Source organism: Tiliqua scincoides, chromosome 5 (genome assembly GCF_035046505.1).
Source record: "Tiliqua scincoides isolate rTilSci1 chromosome 5, rTilSci1.hap2, whole genome shotgun sequence".
Lineage (NCBI taxonomy): Eukaryota > Metazoa > Chordata > Lepidosauria > Squamata > Scincidae > Tiliqua > Tiliqua scincoides.
The window spans coordinates 123,861,179-123,882,951 of record NC_089825.1 but is presented as its reverse complement, the minus strand read 5'-3'; the positions used below and the strand labels follow the sequence as shown (position 1 = coordinate 123,882,951).

General features: G+C 49.1%; 1 protein-coding gene across 1 annotated transcript; it reads right to left on the bottom strand.

Moving 5' to 3' along the window:
• Positions 1 to 1,383: 1,383 nt before the first annotated feature.
• Positions 1,384 to 21,530, bottom strand: RNF40 (ring finger protein 40). Its single transcript, XM_066628950.1, has 20 exons — positions 21,434 to 21,530; positions 19,152 to 19,346; positions 17,410 to 17,577; positions 17,090 to 17,225; positions 16,756 to 16,989; positions 13,146 to 13,267; positions 12,899 to 13,045; positions 11,002 to 11,076; positions 10,771 to 10,890; positions 9,683 to 9,862; positions 8,012 to 8,147; positions 7,079 to 7,200; positions 5,468 to 5,976; positions 4,955 to 5,072; positions 4,368 to 4,517; positions 3,840 to 4,052; positions 3,041 to 3,166; positions 2,485 to 2,625; positions 2,173 to 2,274; positions 1,384 to 2,068 (listed from the first exon to the last, which is right to left on the bottom strand). Exons 2-20 carry the CDS (start codon positions 19,281 to 19,283, stop codon positions 1,892 to 1,894), a joined length of 3,108 nt encoding a protein of 1,035 aa, XP_066485047.1. The 5' UTR covers positions 19,284 to 19,346; positions 21,434 to 21,530; the 3' UTR covers positions 1,384 to 1,891.
• Between the last annotated feature and the right edge of the window lie 243 nt (positions 21,531 to 21,773).

Sequence of the window (21,773 nt, the reverse complement as noted above, 5' to 3'; positions counted from 1 at the left end):
CCAAGATCTCTCTCCGGATCTGTCACGGACAGCTCAGAACCCATCAGCCTATATCTAAAGTTTTGATTTTTTGCCCCAATGTGCATGACTTTACACTTACTGACATTGAAGCGCATCTGCATGTATACATGCAGCTTGGGTGTCATTTCAAATTTGTTCAAGACTTGTTCCCACACACAGAACTTGAGGTAGGGTAAGTTACATGTTCAACTACTGTACGGCTTTTATGGTCCCAATGCAAAAAGCAAATGATCCCTCTATCCAATTGCCTAATGGGTCTTAGGAGCCAATAGGAAATAGACCCTTCCCTGTAACACCAATTCCTAAAGGCACTTGTCTGTTTTTCCTTAGGTTTCTGACATGATACATATCATGTGGCACCGAGCACTCAACTCCTTGGCACGGGCAGCCCAATCCAGAGCTGCAGGGCTGCCGTGGCACCAAAATGGCTGGTGCTGCATCCTGAGCATGCTGGGCAGGCACCAGCGGCTCTTCAGCGTAAGAGAACATTCGTCCCCTTCCCCCAGGTAAGGAAAGTAGTCCCACAATGGGGCTACTTGGTTCTGCAGTGGCTTTTCAGCTGGCAAATCAAGGAGTCCCATGTCTGAGCTTCCACCAGTCCTACCCCTCCCCCCCACACCTTCCCCCTGCCTTCCATCCACTGCGTAACACCTCCTCCATGTCTCCCCCTGCACTGTCTTACCCCTCTGCTGCCTGGCACTTCACACAGAGCACTGGGTGGAAGACCGTGGGCCTAACACCAGAGCTGGCCCAGCAAGGACTCATGCTTGGCCAGCTCCAGTACTGGGCCTGCGGTAAGGCTTGTAAATGTGACCTATGGCATGTTAACGACAGTGTGCACCAGCAGTAAGCCGGTGCACCAGGTTCAGGATCAGGACCTGAGGCTCAAATTCTAACCAATTTTCCAGCACTGGCATAGCTGTGCAAATGGAGCATGTGCTGAACCCTGCAGTTGGGTGGTAGTCATGGAGGCCTCCTCAAGGTAAGGGAATGTTTACCTTCACTTCCCTGCCCTTGGTGCTGGAAAGTTGGTTAGGATTGCACCCTGAGCCTCCCTAACCTTGGTTAGATGTGGATCCTCTTCTTCCCCCACCTCATTTTCTGCCCAGTTCTGTTTCCTAACTAGTAGGCTTTCAGCATCCCATGCACACACACAAACAATACAGAGAGTTGGCTCACTGCCTCCATGCACAACTCCTTATGCATCTCTCCTCCACTCCCCCCCCCCCAAATTCTCATGTGCCTAAGCTTTGCTTGGATAGGGTTCATTGACATCCTCCAAAAACTGCCCTCTGCAGGAACCCCTGTCTGTCCAGCAATCTCCCACCAACACAATGCCCCATAGCAAACACAGACACACGGTTCTGAGGAACAGAGGGGCACCTTGCCAGAGCAAGCCACCTCTTACATTTTACTTCTAACACATTCAAACAATTTTAAAAAATGAAAATGCCCCATCCCCAACAGTGAGTGTTTAGTCTGCTTGACTGCAGCCAGAGACTGGTGATCTTCAGTCATAAAAGCTTTTAAAATGAGGGTGGGGATTGGAGAAAGAAAAAAGATCCAGAAGGAACTTGGAGGGGATCACCTGGGAAAGACTGAAGAGAAGAGCAGCACAGAACGTCATTCCAGATACATGGAGGGGATCCAGTGATACCTGGAGGTAACCCAGTGAACTAACTGAGGAGAACCAGGGAGGGAGAAGAGAAAGCAAACACAGAAAGATTCACCCAAAAGAAAACCTCTGAAAATGTTTTAACTCTTGGAAGGGATCCACAACGCAAGTGGAGATGAGTATTGTGTGGGTCCAAGGCAGGTCTTTGTAAGTCTGTATGGACACTCCTTGGCAGAGGAATTAAGGCCCAGGCACTCAGCTGATGTAGATGCGGTGAAAGTCATTCGCTCCAAAGGCTGCATTGCACTTGGGGCATTTTCGCTGACGGGTGTCATAGCGCGTCTTGACACAGTCAAAGCAGAAGACGTGAAAGCATTTTGTGAGGACAGCATCCTTCTTACGCGTGTTGCAGCAGGGGCAGGTCAGCTTGGCCTGTGGGGGTGGACAAGCAAGGATGAGGTCAGGATCCCAGGCCCACCTCACCGTGACAAGGCCACCTCTCCTTACACTGCAAACGACCTCCTTCCTCCACTTACTTTGTACTCCTTGATCTCCTCCTGCAAGATCTCATCAGCATCCGCATACACCTCCACCTTGCGCTGTTTTTCCAACTTGCGCCTCAGGCGAGAGATCTCCTCCTGGGGAAGAAATGCAAGCCAATGGGACCACAGGGTGTGTTCCAGGACAAAAAGCAATGCCCATATACTTAGAACATCTCTCTCTGCAACCATGAGGGCTAGTATCTTTTTTAAAAAAATTAGATCCTAGAAGTCTCCATAAAGCATTAGAATCAGGCAGTACACTTGCACAGCACCCCTGAAAGTGCTCTCGTTTCTTCCCCATGGTACCTGAGCTCTTTTGAGATTGAAAGACTCCTTCTCCTTGGCTGCCCGGTTCTCAGCCATACAGGTCTGAATTTCCTTCAGCTTACATTGCACATGCTCCAACTGCACCTTCAGGTCCTCTGCCAACTGGGCTGCCTCCACTGCCTGCATGGAGAAAGCAACAGAGATAATGAATGCTCTCTTCTCAGCAACCTCCAAGCAGAGCACACCTGGCCTCACAAGGCCCCACAACAACATCCTACCCAGTCCCTCTTCTATACTAGAACCACATTGTGTATGCACAGAAGCTGGCCCTGAGTACAACATTCAGCATCCTGAGAATCTTGACTTTCAGTTTTAAAAAGCAAGTATCTTGGCCTTGAAGGCTCAAAAGGCATGGTTGAATGGGGTTCGGTGAGGGACACAGCAATGACTCCCAGGGCTGCGGAGTGGGGTTCTGAGCCCTGCAAACCTCAGCAAAGAACGCTCTGTATATTTTTAAGCAAGCATCCAAACCACGCTGCTCACTTCCCATTTCTCCCCATTCCCTAAGTTGGGAGCCACCAGACCACCACCGTACCTTTCTCTTGTTGAATTCCAGGGCCTGGCTGCGTAGTGTGAGCTCCTTCTCCACAGTGGCCAGGTTGCCCTGCAGGACACGTTCCTTCTCCTCCAGCTTCTGCACCACCAACAGCTGGGTATCCACCTAGCACAGAAACCAGAAGCAACAGTATTCAGTGTTCAATGGTGTGCAAGACTCCACCCCTCCCCCCAGCAACAGTGGCAGTGTTGTGGTGCTCTCATGGCACCTGACTCAGGATCCAAAGACATCCAGAGCCCACCTGTCCAGTTGGGTCCTCCACTGCCACTACCTCGCCAAGGCCACACTCTCTGCAAGGCCCTGAGGGACCAGGGACACTCCCATCTGGGTTTGCAACCCGTGAATCCTATTTACTCTCCAGTAACCTTTGGGCACCATGGAAATAGAGACAACACAGCTCTTCCAATGCCACTGAGTGCATTTACCACAGATGCTCTGGGAGCCATCTTTCTGTCACACAGTTCAGCAATGTGATTCAGCAGCGATACAGGTCAGTGTTTCAGCTCCTGGTTCCCACACTGAATGGCAAGCTAGGAGCTTGCCCTTAAATGCACTTTGAGGCTGCTTAGATCCTCCCACTTTCAGCTGGCCATCTGGGTCAGCATATCAAACCAAACCTCCTTTCTTGCACTTTTAAAAATCTTAAATGGTTTGGAGAAGAAACATGTAGTTTGAATTCTAACCAATTTCACACAAACAGAAAAGGAAACTGTTTAAACTTCTACTCATGACAATCAAAATGCTCTGCAGCCCCAATAAGGAAAGGAGCCTGTCTCACCTGCGACTTAAGGGCCAGCACCTGTTCGGCCAGTTCATCCTTCTCTTCACGCAACAGCTTATGGATCTGGTTGGACTTGATGCGCTCTGACATCAGCTTGAAGTTGGCATCATCCTTTTCACGCAGCTGCTGATTCAGCCGCATGTTCTGCTCCTGCATGTCCTCAAAGGCCTGGCCCGTCACATCCATCTCTGACAGTAGAGCCTCCTCTTCCTGCATGGTGAGAAAAGTGAGTAATGGAACGAATGAGACTGCTCTAAACACTTTTCCCTCCTAGCCCTTACCTGCTCTCTATGGCTACAATGAACACTCACCTTGATGGTCATGGGCAAAGCTTGTTCTCTTGCACACTCAGCTTATTCTCCAGCTTCATGGTCACCACCCTCCAGAGGTCCTGGTGGACAAGCCCAACTTTGCCATGCCTCCATGGTTACAGAGAGGCTGGGGGAACCACCAGTTCTGGTTATAGGTTCTGTGGCAGCTATACCTGTACAGACTCTCTGCCCATGCTCCTGCCAGAGACAATACCTGCTTGGTTGCAGCCAACTTTTTCTGCAGGTGCTCAATTTGCTCCTCAGCCAGCTTGATCTTACGCAAGGCATCTTCATCAGCCATCTTCTTGCTCTCTTTCTTCTCTTTCTCCTCCAGTTCACGAATTCGCACTCGTAGTTCCTCCACCTGCCAGCGGAACCCAGCCAAAAAGACAACTCTGACTTCTTATCAAGAAGTTGACTCCTTCTCTTTCAACCCCAGAAATGATTCAGTCAAATTCAACACCTCAGTTAATGAAGGAAGAAGGCAGATTTAAAATTTCTTCAAAAATAAATTCAGCCCAGTTTTTAAAGTACGACCAAATTTTATTTTGGAAACTTGCTCTGGACTAGGCAAGGGGCAGCTGTGAACCATGTGTGAGCATCTCACCTTTCCCTCCAGCCACTGTCCTGCCTTGAGCCAGGACACTGGTAAGGCTATACAGCTGCTGTCAGATGCACAAACTCTCAGTGCAACAAAGCTTAGCTGCAAAAGAGCAGCAGGAGCTGGACAATGCCTCACAGGAAGGGGGAAAGAAACACACCCCGCCCTCGGGTAGGCTGGCATTCTTGTGCATGTCTCACCTCTGCTTTTGTTTTCTTTTCAGCTGCCATGAGCTGCACTTTGTCACGCTGCTCTTTGGGTGCCGATTTGTACATGTCCAGCAGGAGCTTCATCTCCTTCTGGCTCTCCTGAGCCTTCCTGGGGGAGAGGAAGATAGGATGAGCAGGAAGGAGGGCACCTCACAGTTCAAATCCCAAGATTTCCCTGACTGCCAATCATGGGAAGGCCAGTTTCAAGAAGCAGTTTTAAGAACCACAGACAGAGATGACTGCTTGAGCTCCAAGGGAGCAACTGGTCAGCTTGGTATCAATAACACCTCCTTGCAACAAAGGCCCCCCTTTTCCCCACTAACTTTCACAGGCTCGGATGTTCCCCAATACCCTGACATACTTCTCTACATTCTTCTCATGGCACTGTGTCTCCCCACCCTCCAACATTTACACAGCCTGTCCTCCAGACACCTTTTCCCTATCTGATTAATGCTCAAATCTTCCACCCTCCACTGCCTTCCTTGGATATGCTACAACTCTCACTTCAGATCAGCCCGCAGCTGTTTGACAAGATCTGAGTCTTTCTTCTTGGTATCTTCACTGCCTCCACTGCCCTTCTGCTTGTCCCGATCTCGTGAAGAAGAGGATGACGACGACGATGAGGAGGAGGAGGTCTCCTTTTCTCGATCCCGTGATCTCTCGCGGTCCCCACTCCGTTCACTACCGCGCCCCTTGGATCGCTCAGGCTCCTTGGCCCGTGGAGGTGGGGGTGGCTGAGGGCTGGGTGGCTGGGGGGCAGGAGGCTCCTCCTCTTCCTTCTTCACCACCTCATGGATTCCTGGCAGCTGGGGAGTCACCGCTTCCTCCTTGGGCTCCTTCTTCACTGGCACCTCCTTGGGCTCCTTCTTCACCTCAGGAGTTGCCGCCGCCACATCCTCCTCTTTCACTGTGGCAACCCCTGAGGATCCCGGAAGTCCTGCAGGGTCCTCATTCCCTGGCGTAGGGGGCGCTGCTACTGAACCAGAGGAATAGCCGCATTGTTGCATCCGAACCTGGTAAAAGAAGAAAGCGCGCTGCAGGGAGAAGTGGAAAATGTACTCCAGTACTTCCGGAACTGTGGAACTAAAACATTCCAGATTTAATAACCATAACATTCCATTCTGACCAGCTTAGGTGACATATATCTACATGTGTGCACACAATCTGGAATTTTACTTTATGTGCACACATATGTGCATGTGTGAGAAGTTAGAAAACATGAAGGGCAGCGTTTCCCAAACTGTGGATCGTGACCTGATTTCTGGTAGGTTCATCAGAGCAGCCAATGAAAACAAGGGTGATGCAAAGATCATATAAAAAGTAATTGCCTCAAGTCCAGAGGCTATTCAAAAATCAAATAGCTACTGAGAACTGCAAAGAACTGAGCTCCTGCAGTCTGCAAACTTGTATAAATACAGGAAGATAAATGTTTGAGCAATTTTTTTCTGATGTGTTTTTCCCCCCAAGACAGGTAGTGGGGGCAGGTGAACGCTGGCTCACGTAATGAAGCCCCTCAAGCCTTGAGGCAATTCATTAGGACTGCTTCATTATGAGAAATGGATCAAGTTTTCTACAAATAAATATTATCGGTAAATAAATTTTTTTTTCTAGATCACCTTTTTTTAAAATCTCGTAAAGTGGGCCCCAGTAGAATATCATTTTGAAAAGTGGCTCCAGGTGTTGAAAAGCTTGAGAGCCACTGGTGCAGGCTCACGAAAGCACTGGGGAGAATAAGAAGAGGTAGACTGGATGGCGGGGAGTTGCTCCAGTCTGTGAATATGCCCCCCATTAAGGTCCGTGGGAGTTGCCATTTTTAGTCAAAACAGCTGACATGCATTTTTAGGATTAAAAGAAAAACAAGGTCCTGCATAATCTGTGGGAGTTCACAACAAAATATATTTATGCTGCTACTTTATATCCTGCCTTTCTTCAAGGAAGGAATTCAAAGCAGCCTCTCTCCTGTACTCATCATGTGTTTACAGCCATACAGAGAGCTGAAAAAGGCTCTTCACACAAGAAGGGAGAACAAGAACTGGCTGACCCATTCCAGAATTATCCCCAGGCTTCTCGCAGAATGGCTGCCTGAGCCATCACCGCTTCAAATCACAGACCCACCTTGTTGATCTCCGCCTGCACCTCCCGGAGCTTCCGCTTATACCGCTGCACATCGCCCTTCAGCTGGTGGTTGTGGTTCTGGAGGCTGCTGATCAGGTGGCGCATCTCCCGGTTGATGGGACCTCAGGTAGAAGGTGAGGAAGAGAAGGGAAGAGAAAAGAAGGGCATTTATAGAGCTGCTACCCAACTACACATCTTACTTCAACTGCAGAGTTTTAATTGGTCAATTAAATCTACATACATTTGCATACAAACAGAACAACAGTTCTGAAGGAAAGAAAACATCCTCCATTTCTAGACTATGCGTGCTGAGGCAGGCACCATCTCAGAAGGCAGCCATGATTGACCCCTGAGACATGGTGGAGAGGAATTAGCACGGCTCATGGAGGTGGCCAAAGTTCATCTGGAAGACAGAGCCAAGGAAGGATTCCTCACCCATGCTGTGTCTGCCACATCTCCCTGGTAACCAGCACTGATGGAATTTTGGGTGTAAACGTGTCTCCTACCTAATTATGGTGTTCTTAAAAAACAGTTTTATCCCACTTTTCCTCCAAGGAAATGAGGTTGGCTTACATAGTTCCCCCTATTTTTATCCTCGCACCAATCCTGTGAGATTCACTAGGCAAGGAGAGAGAGAGAGAGAGAGAGACAGAGAGAGTGCACACGCGCAGCTAGGTCAAGATCACCCACTGAGTTTCATGGTTGAGCAGGAATTTGAGCCAGATCTTTCCCAGTTCTAGCTCGAAACACCACCACGCTGGCTCTTGTCACATACTCTTCCCCAGTTATAGGACAGCAACAGCTCACGTTGAAGGGCACAGAGTAAGAAGCATCCCCACCCATAACAGGCAGCACCATGACATGTGAATGAGGGGTAAACTCCCATCAAATACCACAAACGCCCAGGGGGAGGGGAGAAAAACACAATCTTACCGGCTTGCTCATTGGCAGCCAAGTTCTGTTCAAACTCAATGCGCAGCATTTCATACTCCTTGCGCACCTGAGCTAGAGTGTCCTCCAACTGGATGACCTCCGTCCGCAACTTCTTCTGCAGGTTCAACTCATCACTCTATGGCCAGGGACAGAAAACAGCATTAGCCACAAAGGAACCAAAGCGGATACACAAGACCTAACACAAATCTAATCAGCACACGCACACAACCGTTTTCTGAACTAGCAGCTTGAGTCAATAAATATTTTCCCCCCTAGGGCTGTCATCTAGTTAAAGAAATCTTAATCAAATAAGTTTCAGGTTTTTTTTTTCTCCAATTGAATCTGCATAAATGTGTAAGAGAAACACAAAGCAGTTCTAAAGGGAAAAAAAACATAAGAACAGCCCCACTGGATCAGGCCATAGGACCATCTAATCCAGCTTCCTATATATCACAGCGGCCCACCAAATGCCCCAGGGAGCACACCAGATAACAAGAGACCTCATCCTGGTGCATCTGGTATTCTGACATAACCCATTTCTAAAATCAGGAGGTTGCGCATACACATCATGGCTTGTACCCCGTAATGGATTTTTCCTCCAGAAACTTGTCCAATCCCCTTTTAAAGGTGTCCAGGCTAGACACCGTCACCACATCCTGTGGCAAGGAGTTCCACAGACCAACCACACGCTGAGTAAAGAAATATTTTCTTTTGTCTGTTCTAACTCTCACAACACTCAATTTTAGTGGCTGTCCCCTGGTTCTGGTGTTATGTGAGAGGGAAAAGAGCATCTCCCTATCCACTCTGTCCATCCCCTGCATAATTTTGTATGTCTCAATCATGTCCCCCCTCAGGCGTCTCTTTTCTAGGCTGAAGAGGCCCAAACGCCGTAGCCTCTTCTCAACAGTCCTCTTCTCTCAGATGATCATATGCTTGTGGCTTCCTAGCCTATTCATTAGATTTTTAACCAATCTCTTCCTCAAAGATGCTTAGGGTAGTATACATGGTTCTCTCTCCTTCACCATTTTATACTCCCAATGCTGCAAGGTAGGTTAGGGTGTGTGCGTGTGTGTGTGTGAGTGAGTGAGGCCCAAACACATCTAGTGAACTGTATGGCTGAGTGGAAACTTGAACCTGGGTCCCTGCTTAGTCCTAGTTTGGTACGCAGTCTACTGTGCCACACTGGTTCTCAAGGAAAGTTTGGCGTCCAGCTCCCTGACAGGACTTCAACTTGGTTTGCCTGTTCCCAGCTCTAAACAGCAGGCAAATAAGGATGGTGGCAGACATGAGCCTGGACTACATGCACCCCACCCGTTCCTCTCATACAGGCAGGAACAGCTCTTCCAAGCTTGTACTTTCTTTGCATTGTTTTTACAGGTCCATATATGTATCAAAAATGTTTTTTATATAAACCTGATTGGTGCTCAAATGATGAAACCTTTTTCAACCAAATAAAGTACTTTTAGGGAATTGGCCAGGTCAATCCACCAACTGAATATTGCGGCATCTTTTTTACTCTGCAAACACTTTGGTTTCATGTTCTGACACAGTGCCACAAACCAGGATGGGGGAGAGGAGGACTACATCCCACTTAAGCAGTTAATTCAGGGAATGGCCTCGGCAGGGGATGGAGGCCCTGAGCACACAGGAATGCCCTACAAGCTTCCTCACCTCCAAGTGTTCAATGTGGCGCAAGTGGCTGTTCTTGAGGGTGAGCAAGAGGGCCCGAGCCTCATCCAGCTGCGTTTTCACCTGCAGGCTCTCGCTGTATAGCAACGAGAACTGAGACTGCAGCACTTTGTACTCCAGCGTCTCCTTCACCGCCTCCTCGGGCAAGCTCCGAAGCGCAACCTGCAAGGTAAGGGAAGAGAAACAGCTCTAGCTCAGTGCCTTTGGTCAGATATTATCTGTAGAGTAATGGAGGGGAATTGTTTTGTTTTAAAACATACATTCTCTTGTACAACTGAGCAGATAAATTTAAAACGCATAAAGCACTGCTTCTCAAACATTTTAGCTCCAGGACCCAGTTAGAATGACAATCTGTTGGAACCCACCAGAAGTGATGTCATTAACCTGGAAGTAATGTCATGGCCAGAAGTGACATCGTCAATCAGGAAAATTTTCGCTCCCCATACGACCAAATCAAATCTAACTAAATAAGTAAATTAAAAGTTTACAATAAGTTTAAGTTTTTAAAAAAATAAATAAGGACCCTCCTACCCTCCCCCCAAAACAATTGCTGATCTGTGTAAAAAGAATTCCCCAAACATCCCAAAGTCTGCAATCCTGTCTACACTTACCTGGGGATAAGTCATTGACTATTATTAAAAGTGTATACACATTACCCTGTAAAATGTATACACCTCTACGACATTTCCCCAAATGCAATCATATACCATGGTAGCAGCAAATCTAATATATTAAGAATAAAATATACACTAAAATGGGGTACCACCTGAAATTGGTTAGTGACCCACCTAGTGGGTCTCGACCCACCATTTGAGAAACACTGGCATAACCAATCATTTGAACACACTATTACCATTTCCACGCATGCACAAACCTGCTGCAAGATTTTTTCCACTTGCTTCTGGTGCAAGCTAATTAAGGAGACACAAGAAATTGGTAGCAGAGGCAATCACATGCCCATCTCTGGGTTGGGAGACCCCTGCAGAAGACTACTGCTCTAGAGCATGCAACACTTCCTGCCTGGCAACTTGCTGGGTGCCCTGCTGTCGCATTTATTCTACACACACTACCTTGAGCTTCTCATTGGTCCTGACACCCTGCTGCATTTCCTGCTGCAGTTTCTCCAGCTCTGCCATGCGACTGTTGGCAAGTTCTTGGTTTTCCTCCAGCTCTGCATTCAACATCTCAAACTGCAAAACACAAAACAGAGTCAGCATGACACTACAAAGGAAGCCCAGGCCTCCTCCAAGACCCTCATCCCAATCCCACCACACATCCTCCACCTTGTTCTCCCTGCTTACCTTCTGCATGCTAAGTGTGATCTGTCCACCTTGGAATCCACCGGAACTGCCTGATGCATAATAGCCAGAGTTTAGCTGTCAAAGAAAAAGAGTAAGGTTTAGAGTTTTGTACACACCAGTTCTGCCTTCTAAAACTTAAATACACTTTGCTCTTTTGCGCAAAGCTTAATTCTAGATTCGTATCAGTTTTTCAGACAATAGCAGACACACGCGTAAGAGATGCAAAAATATTTCGAATTAGGTTAATGCCTGCTATGATGACAGGAGGGAGGGTCAGAAAGGAAACTCTTGCCTTGCTGAGCCACCATAAAAAAGCCCATCCTAATAAGAACTGAGTGCAGCATTTTGAAATCCCCACAAGCAACAGATGGAGTAGCCCTGGTTGGCAGCTGGTTGCACAAGGTCCAAGGCCCCATTCCACAAGCCACAGAAGGGATCCTGAGCAAGGTTCTTCCAACCCCTCAACTTCATGCATGTTGGCATCCTTCAGTCTCGGAAGACCATGGTGTCACGCTCTGAATGGTGGCTCTGGAACAGAGTGTCCTCTCCATTGCGCGAAGCCTGGGTAAAGTAGGTATGGAGGATAGGCTATTACCCATGCAGCAAATCCCCCCCTCTCCACGTCGCTGAAATGGTCCAATGGAAAGGCAGAAGCCAATACGGTTGGTTCCAGCGGCGTCGCAGGAGTTGCCAGAACGTGACTGTGTTCAGCCATGAACTGCCTCAGGGACTCCGGCTCCGGATTTTGCCTCGAGGTTGACTCCTGAAGCCTTTTCCATAACTGGATGTAGCCACAAGGCAGTGGAGGTTTGGAATTAGAGTTTTCCTTCTCTCAGATGAGCTGCCTTCCCAGGCTGACGAGTCCCATCTACCCGGTGGCTGTTCAGTCGCCTCTTACGACAAGTACAGCCAAACTGAGGGCCTATTCTTATCCCCAGCCCCCAGGGGATAAGAATAACCCCTCAATTTAAGGGGTAGTTATCCTCATACCTGGGGAAAGGCAGTTCCTCTTTAAGGACTGTACTCCCAAGTCCATCAGAGTAAGGGCCGTGCTTTCCTTTCACTATAACACATTGCTTCACTCACTACCTTGAGTAAAACAGATTGTTTTGCTGAACAATCCCCTGAATCATGGAGTCATTCGTGTCACAAGAGGCTTGCCCACTTCAGCTCTCTAAATCACATTCTCTCCACCTGTCTCAGATTCGTCCATGGCTTTGCCCACCTTCCCTCTCTAGCTGTCTCTCCTGGCTTGTCACTTTGGTTCCTCCACCCTCAGTTGGCTGAAGGTCCCCCTGCTTCAAGTGATGTCACCTCCAATCCATCCCCATTCGCTGTCCCTTACACCTGGAATGGCATCTCAGGAAATTTTCATAATGCTACTTCTCTTACTTCTTTCAAATCCCTGCTCAAAATCCAGCTATTCCATGACGGCTTCAGCACAAGCCCCAGTTCCCATGCCCCACTTCATGGGACAAACGTGTAACAAACAGCTACATGGTCTTCCTCCATTTATCCCTGCGTTTCCCTCCCCTAAGTCACATTTTTTACTATAAGCTCCTTGGAGCAAGGACTTGTTCTTTTGTACTTTGTAAAGCACCAAGAACACTGGTGGTACCATATTATACATAATACCCCACAAATTGTGGGGACTAAAGGCCCACAAGTCCATCCCAGCCTGAGCAATCCACCCACCATCTATGATGCATTTTATCAGCTGGAGGACAAGCCCAAAGTGATCCTCCTGCCCAAAAATGCCACCTCACTCCACTCCTGCCTAAATTTTTACAGGATTCAATATCAAGTGCGGTTTGCTGCTTCCCTCTTGCCCCAGGGAAAGAATGGCGTTTCAACAGGACCAGGAGGGGGGATTGGGGCTGCAGGGTGCCTCACTTGCCTGCTCCAGCGCCTCAGCCAGGTGCTTGTTCAGCTTCTGTTCTCGCTTGCGCAGCTTTTCAATATCCCACTGCAGATCCTCGATGGTCGTTTCCATCTCCAGCACTTTGGTCTCTGAGGAAGTCACTTTGTCCTGAAGCTCTGTGTACTAGGCAGGGCAGGGAAAGATGGGATGCATCTCAGAGCCATCCATGCACTCAAGCCAGCACAGTTCATCCATAGAATATGAAACTGAGCAAGGAACCTACCTCCAGGGAGATCTTGTGGTGCTTTTCCTGAAGCTGGGTGGTCAGGTCCTGTAGGTGCCGGTTCTCTCTCATCAGCTCCTTGTTGAGAGACTTCACTGCCTCTTCCAGCTGATCAAACTCCACTGGAGGGGGAGAAGAAGGGGCATGAGAAACCAGATCCCTGACTCCTCAACCTCTGTGCAAGCTCTACTATAAAAAACTACTGCCCACCACAGGGCCTGCAAAAGAAAACATCATCTTGCTAACTCACTCCTGCTTTGAGCCACAAGTCTAGCAGAACAGGCCTATGCAAGACCTACTTCCATTTAAGTCTGCATAGCATTGCGGCCCACAAGCCCACAGAGCTCTCTCTGTGGATGAGGGCTCTGAATTCAAGCACTTTCCAGAAACCAATCCATCTTTTCACAGCCTCAGCTCTTCAATAGTTAACAGGAAATCTTTAACAGCGTCTACCCAACAGGCTTGCTGTTAACAAAAAAATAACAAGCTAGTATTATAAAGCATTAAAACAAAGTAAATAACAGCATTGCTGATTAGAGAACACAAAAGTTCTGATTGTTCACTCTCTGCTACCATGAACAAGAGCAGGGGCATTTGAATGAACTCAAAAATAAGTAAATAGAAGGAGTTCATAATGCTCAGAAAAGTTTCATTATTTCTGACAGGGCACCAAAATAATCTAACAAATAATCTAACAATCTAATAATCTAACAAGAAGATATACTGGAAGTTAGTGACTTGAACTACTTTAAACCTTGATATTTAATAAATTATCCTGTCTTTCCCCCCGAAAGTTTGAGCACCTAAGGTAGCTAATGAACTATGAATATTGTAAAATGTTATATCCTGTGTGTTCTTATTCCTATTCCGTGGCGGTGTTAGCAGCGAAGAGATCGTTCTTCTCTGCTACCATTGCGTCTGCTGACAACCGTCCGGCAGAGCTGTTCCGTGTGGTGCGGGGCCTCCTCCATCAGGCCCCCCCAGTAGACCAGGAGGAATACACGGTCAGCCGCTGTGACGTGTTTGCGCAACATTTTGCAGATAAAATTGATCGTATTCGTCACAACTTGGATGCCACATTGACAGTGTCTGACGATGTCCCCTTGGCAACTGCTTGTCCTGTGTTGTGGGATTCTTTTCAGCTTGTACAGCCTGAGGATGTGGACAGACTCCTTTGGAGTGTGAGGCCATCTGCCTGCCTGCTCGACCCTTGCCCAGCTTGGTTGATAAGAGCTGCCCGGGGTGGGCTGGCTGAGTGGACAGGGAGGGTGGTCAACTCTTCCTTGATGGAGGGGACGTTACCACTCGCTTTGAAACGGGCGGTGGTTCGCCCCCTCCTGAAGAAGCCCTCCCTGGATTCCACTGTGTTGGATAACTACCGGCCAGTCTCCAACATCCCGTTTCTGGGCAAGGTAATTGAGCGGGTGGTGGCGTCCCAACTCCAGAGGGGCTTGGATGAAGCAGATTATCTGGATCCTTTTCAATCTGGCTTCAGGCCGGGCTTTGGGACGGAAACCGCCTTGGTCGCCTTGGTGGATGACCTACGCCGGGGACTGGACAGGGGGAGTGCGTCCCTGTTGGTCCTGCTGGACCTCTCAGCGGCTTTCGATACCATCGACCATGGTATCCTTCTGGGCCGATTGGCCGAGTTGGGAGCTGGAGGCACTGTGTTGCGGTGGTTCCACTCCTACTTGGAGGGTCGGTCCCAGATGGTGGTGCTGGGGGATGCCTGTTCGACACCCTGGCCCTTGAGATGCGGGGTGCCACAGGGCTCAATTCTGTCCCCCATGCTATTTAACATCTACATGAAACCGCTGGGAGAGGTCATCCGGGGGTTTGGAGTGGGGTGCCATCAATATGCTGATGACACCCAGCTCTATCTCTCCTTTCCTCCAGACTCCAGGGTGGCGGTTGAGGACCTGGAGCGCTGTCTGGAGGCAGTGAGGATCTGGATGGGGGCTAACAAGCTGAAATTAAATCCGGATAAGACAGAGGCTCTCCTGGTTAGGAAATCCTCGATGCAGGTGCTGGACTATCGGCTTGCCCTGAATGGGGTTGCACTCCCTCTGAAGGAGCAGGTCCGCAGCTTGTGGGTCCACCTGGACTCGCAGCTGCTCCTGGATTCCCAGGTGGCGGCTGTGGCTAGGGGGGCCTTCGCTCAGCTTCGGCTGGTGCGCCAGCTGCGGCCGTACTTGGATCGTGCAGACCTGGCCACGGTGATCCATGCCTCAGTGACATCGAGATTAGATTACTGTAACGCACTCTATGTGGGGCTGCCCTTGAAGACGGTTCGGAGACTGCAACTAGTGCAGAATGCGGCGGCCCGTGTGGTTACTGGAGGTAGGCGGTTCGACCCTGTCAGTCCGCTTCTCCAGCGGCTGCACTGGCTGCCCATTCGTTTCCGGGCCCAATTCAAGATGCTGGTATTGACCTTTAAAGCCCTATACTGCTCTGGACCAGGGTATCTTAGAGATCGCCTGCTCCCGTACAATCCGGCTCGCCCTCTCAGGTCATCAGAGAAGGCCTTTTTACAAGTGCCGCCGCCTAGGGAGGTACGTGGGGCGGCTGCAAGAAATAGGGCCTTCTCAATAGTGGCACCAACGCTATGGAACTCCCTTCCCCTTGACTTAAGAATGGCTCCCTCTCTTGAGACCTTTCGGCAAGGCCTGAAGACCCTTCTGTTTAAACAGGCCTTCTGAGTTCTTGGCCTTTTAACATTTTTTAACATCTTTTAATATTTTTTTTACAGGCCTGATTCTTTTATGACTTGCTGCTGCTCTATGCTCTTTTTACCTATTTTTACTCTGACTGCTGTTTTTTAGTATGTGTTAATATGTTTTTATTTGTTTTTAAATTGTTTTTAATATGTTGTAAGCCGCCTTGAGTCCCTTCGGGGAGAAAGGCGGGGTAGAAATAAAGTTATTATTATTATTATTATTATTATTATTAGTTTCATTTTTGTAATATTTGACCTTCAGTGATCAAGCTACCCTTCATCAACCTGCAACAGCTAAACATATGTCACTAGCCTCCAACCTTCACCAGCCCTTCACTTTAACAACCTTGCAAATTAGTCCACAACAAAAGATTTGAAGTCCAGGTGAAGAAATTCAGACCATCACAACAGATTGCCAAGATCTGAGAGAGGCCAGCTGGGGCAACCTCTCTCCCTGCAGACCTGTGTGCTGAGGGAAGGAAGGAGGGCCAAAGCCTCCTCTGCTTCCAGTATCCTGAGAAAACTCTAACCTTGCATTGTTTTGTCTTTAGTTATTGATTAGAACAAACAAATAATTGTAAAAAAAATCTCCCACTGCTGGCCCAGAGGCAACTCTTACCCCTCACTGACAGAGGGCAGTTGGCTATTGACACACGTGCACTAAATCTTGCTGGATGCTTTCCCCTCCTGACTACTACGAAAGATAAGAATGCAGCCCCCAATCAGTCCTGCTCCACCACTCTATCCCCACAGAGTCCAATCTGTCCCCCTTTCTTGAGTAATATCTGAAACAAAGCCTCAGCTGGCATTGCACAACGGCTTCCAAGAGTGTTGTTGACATGCTCCAAAGCCCCGTCCTCCCCACCCCATGCCTCACTGGGTCTCAGGCCTCACCACGAGCATGGATCTTCTGGCAGAGCTCCTCTGTGCGCCGATGGATCTTGTCAGAGACCTCCACAATGCGGGAGACAGCAGCTTTGGAGAACTCCATGCGCTCCTGAAGCTGCAGCTCAATCTCTTCGCTGCTGCTGCTGGCTAAGGTGGCCAGGAAGGAGAGAGCTGGTTCATTCAGCACAAGACCCCCAGCCTTCCAAGGGGCAGATGGAGCAATGGGAGACAGGACTACCTCTAAAGAAAACAGACAATCAGAATCAGCATCAACTCTGAGGATGGAATGTCCCCATGTTGCATCCACACCTTATCCCATGAGGCAGGAAGTTTGGCTTACCTCTCCTCTCTGCTCCCTCTTGTCCCAGAATAGCAGCATCCAACTCTGCTCCTGCAAGCTCTGACTTGGGCTCCTCTAGAGTCTGCCCACAATCCCCATCGTAACGTCTCAGCAGCACTTGCACCGTTTCATCCAGCTGCAGACATAAGACGGAAAAAGGGCTTGATGTAACGAAGAGCAGAAAAGAAAGTCTTCTTAGCCAGCCCCTCACTGTTTCATGCAATTTCACAAGGTACCAGGCAATGATCAACCTTATACTTGCAAACCTAAAGACTAGAAACTTAAGGAGAAAAAAATATCAGCCTGGAGGGCCCCCTGACCTGCTTCCAATAGCGGTTGACAATCAAGAGGGTGGCATCGTCGGTAGCCTGCCTCTTCTCCAGTTTCTCAATGCGTTCACGCAGCTCATCCTCAAAGGCCTGACGCTGCTCCAGGCGCTCTGCTAATTTCTTGTTCTTGAATTGAAGCACCTTGAGATCCATCTCCTCCTAAAGCAGGAAGTCCCACGTCCAGAATGTAAACTTTGGCCATTCCCATAAGCCACCCGAAGCCCCAAAAATGATCTGTGCCACCTAAAAAGGTGGCACAAATCCAAGCAGCCCAGAACTAGGCTGGAACACCCAGAAGAGGGGTTAGGATCAGCCTGCCGGATCCTGGCTCCAACCCCCAAGCCTGGTCTGCCTACTCCCTCCCACCCCAGAACACTCCCAGACCACCCACCCCAGCCTGACTTGGCCAGAACAAACAGTGCGCCACACTCCCGACTCCTGCGGTGGCACAAAAGTGCCTTATGGCACTTTTGTGACACCCAGAGGCCAAACAAGGGACTTGTGCTGGCCTAAGCACTGTTTGAATTGCGCCCAAAACCTATTTGCTATACCTATTTGCTATACCTTTATACTCAAAGGCCTCCAGTTACACTTTCAAAACTCCACAGATATGGAAACAATTAGGGAGACTATCACAATACATTTCTTATTAGCACCCATCTTTTCTGCCAGCACGTCATCTGTTTCATGGCTGAATACACTGTCACTAGTTCTTAAACATAAGGTTATATAATCAATGCTGTCAGGATCCCCTATGTAAAATTTTGAAGACAGCCCAGAATTTCAACTAAGGTTTCGACTTTTTTTTGTGATATAATGAATAAACTAAAAATCATATTAGAATAAAAATGGGGGGAAAGGCAGAAATGGAATAAATGTACTAGAAATTGGAAACCCTGGTAGGAAGGGGAATGGAGGGAGCTCGGTCAAACAAATCAGCTGCATCCTAACACTTAGATGCATTATATTAATCTAACGTTTTTTAATGTTGATTTTTTTAATGTAAGTATATATATAGTTCCGTATTGCTTATTTTCTTCTTGCTTGGTACAGGCTGGTCCAGATGGTATGCTCAGTCCACAGTAGCCTATCTCACAAAAGGCAAGAGGATCTTACCTGTACTCCCCTTCCTTAGAATCACATGGGACAAAACACCTGAACTGGCTCCAATCACATGGCTTATATAAGGCTCAATTGGCTTATATGGTGCTCAATTGGGGTTGAGTTGGATGGGACACCTTCACATGACTATGCGGGGAGGAGCAGCAGTGGTATTTTTTCATGTGATGCACCACCACAAGTGATGTGCATCATCTAAAATATTATGATGAAGAATGTAGTGTATCAATTAAAAAAATATGACCCACAAGACAAAGTTGACACTTAAGTACTAGGATGAACTCCCAAAGAGGACTGTATTCACCTTCCAAAAGTCCTAAGTATCTCCATCCCATTTTAAGCTTAGCTGTCAGTCCTGAACTGGCCCTGAGCTTCAGCCCTTTACTTCTGATATTCAGGCACTAGCTTCCAATTTCTAGATTTTTGGCCCTGCAATCCTTTCCCTTGCCTTCCAAGCACCTCCAAAACTAGGCCATCTTTTTAAAGGTCTGGCACATATCCCCAGGAATTGCCAAGATTTCTTCCCAGACAACAATATTTTAAATAAACCAATTGTCATAGACTTCACCACCACCTCCCAATCCTTACCACCTGCCCTCCTTCCATATTCTCACCGTAGAAGAGATGCCCCCAAGTCGGATGGGCTCAATCAGAGTGGTAGTGGTCTTCTCCTCTCTGTTGGCTTTCTTCTCGGGGGGCCCGGAGCCCCCATCCCCAGCTGCACGCTTGCTTGCAGGGCCCGACATGCTGGCTCCGAGTAGTGGACAAGTGCAGGAATCAGGCAGTTAACCAAGGGGGCAACTCCTCAGCTAAAAGGGAAAAGAAAAAGGGAATTAGATAAGGTTGCCAATAAACAGACTAATACAACTACATCAACTCACTCACAACTCACAACTATGTATGTAAGAAATTCAGCATATGTTGCTTTTCAACAACGAATTCACAAAAGAGTTTACACAGCAAAACACATTAAAAATGGTTTCTTTTATGCCTACCCCAAGAAAAGATGTAAGAGACACACCAGCATACAGCCCTTGGAAAAGATGCTACCTTGGGACTGATCAGGGTAGTTGTTCCATTTACAAGGTGCCTCTTAGTCCAGTTAGGAAAGGCAAGCCTACCACTGCCAAGACTAGGAAGAGAATATTTCTTGCCCCATAGAAAAAGGATAGGAGAAAACACCAGAAAAGATCAGTGGGCTGAACAGGTGTGTGCACATTTTAAAAAGTACATGAGTATTGTCAAAGGCCTTATGAAAAAGCTGATAGTGAATGAGGAGAGAGTGAACAAAGATTACATATGCAGGGGGCACCATACAAATAATAAGATGGCTATCAGGTGCATAAGCATCTTGTACCTTTAAGAGAGGTAGAAATTCAAAAAGTGCTTCCTGGCATAGGGATATACTGATGGGGAAGGGGCACTTTTCTGAACTGCGGTCACAGGACCATTCTAGGTGTGGCAGCTGCTGTAGGGGCAGGAATAGCAACACGACTGGGCTAAAATTCTGGGAGAAGAAGAAAGCCTTAGGGCAGTGGTTCTCAAACTTTTTCAACTGGTGGCTCCCTTGACCTACTGGGCCATTGGCTAGGGCTCCCCATTAGGGTTACAATCCTATACATTGTATAGGGCGGCACATTTTCCACAAGGAAACCTGGCTGGTTTCCATGGCTCCCCAGGGAGCCACAGCTCACAGTTTCGGAACCACTGCCTTAGGGGGATGAGGAGTGAGGAGAGCAAGGCCTTGTGCTGCTGAAGATACAGAAAAGGAAGCAAGAGCCCTGCACAGTGAGGAGGGGGGGTGAGAGAGAGAGGAACAGGATAAAGGAGTCAGAAGCATGGCTAGAGGAGAGTGTGTCATGTCACTAAGTGTCACAGGGCACCTCAATGCACCATGCAAGCAGCCCCTCCCCTCTGGAGCCTCTGTTTTGCTCTAGCCCCTGGAATGGCTCCCAAAGGGAGGGGCTGCTAGCATGGCACATGGAGATGTCCTGCAACACTTAGTGCCATGACACCCTCCCTCTAGGTATGCCTCTGCAGAAGAGATGCTCTAGCCCTCAGAATGGCTCTGAGAAGAGGGGCTGCTTGCACAGTGTGTTGAGGCACCCTGTGATGCTTAGTGCTGTGACAACTCCCTCTAGCTGTACCACTGCAGAAGAGGAAAGAGGTGGCTACCATGCTTGACCCCCCTTTTTTAGTCAGTACCACAGCCCTCTTTCATTACCCCAACCCCAGAGTGAGGCACGTCAGAGAAACCCCGCAGAAAAAGGCCAGATCCCCAAAGAACTGATCCCAGAACCCCCTAAGGGAGACAAGGCTGTGACTCCCATGCTAGTGAGGCAGAGAGACACTTGGCTGAGGGAGGAGCTGCAGCCAGACAGACAAGGCAGGAGTCCTCAGTGGGGGGGGGGGGAGATGTCAGGGGATGGGGCACAGAGGGAAGCCCAATGGGGTGGAGATGTGGGGGAGAGCTCAATGGGGGGGGGGAGATGTCAAGGGGGCAGGGGTGGAAGGGGGTAAGCTATAGGGCATCAAGGTAAGCCCACAGGGGTGGAGATGTGGGGGGAGTCAAGGGGGCAGGGGGTGGAGGAAGGCCCAGAGGGGGTGAAGATGTCAAGGGGACAGGGGATGGGGGTAAGCGATGAGGTACAGAGGGAGGCCCACAGGGGGTGGCAATGTGGGGGGCAACCTCAGTGGGGGGGATGGAGGGGTTAGCGATGGGGCACAGAGGAAAGCCCAATGGGGTGGAGATGTGGGGGAAGACCTCAGTGGGGGGAGATGTCAAGGAGGCAGGGGGTGGAGGGAGGCCCACGGGGGGAGATGGCAGGGGGCGGAGTGAGCGATGGGTCACAGAGGGAGGCCCGCGGGGCGGGGAGGAGGCGCGCTTCTTCCTCACCTGCCCGGGCGCCCCCTCCGCCCCGGCGGCCGCTTCACCGCACTCCGCCCCCATGCGACGCTCCGAAACAGAAACGCCAGGGCAGCTTCTGCGCATGCTCCCCGCAACCACCCGCGGGACCGCCCCTCCCTCACCGCGCAGCTGCAGCCAACCAGGAGAGGGGAGAAGCGTTCCTCCCACTGGCCGAGCGTGTCCCGGGGGCGGGGTCATTGCACAAAGCGAGCCGCGATTGGATGAAACACAGAGTTCCGTTACGCTCGCAGGGGACGCCTGAACTGCGGCGAGCTCTGCCATTGGCTCTTACCTGCACGGCGTTGGTCTCTCCTAGAATGTCCGCAGC

Bases quoted from the DNA above. Each gene is read 5' to 3' on its own strand.
- RNF40 (XM_066628950.1), bottom strand. From the start codon at position 19,283: ATGTCGGGCCCTGCAAGCAAGCGTGCAGCTGGGGATGGGGGCTCCGGG. The intron at 17,578-19,151 runs GTGAGAATATGG...TTCCTGCTTTAG, and splicing joins TTGGGGGCATCTCTTCTACG to GAGGAGATGGATCTCAAGGT. The intron at 13,046-13,145 runs GTAGGTTCCTTG...TGCCCTGCCTAG, and splicing joins ACCACAAGATCTCCCTGGAG to TACACAGAGCTTCAGGACAA.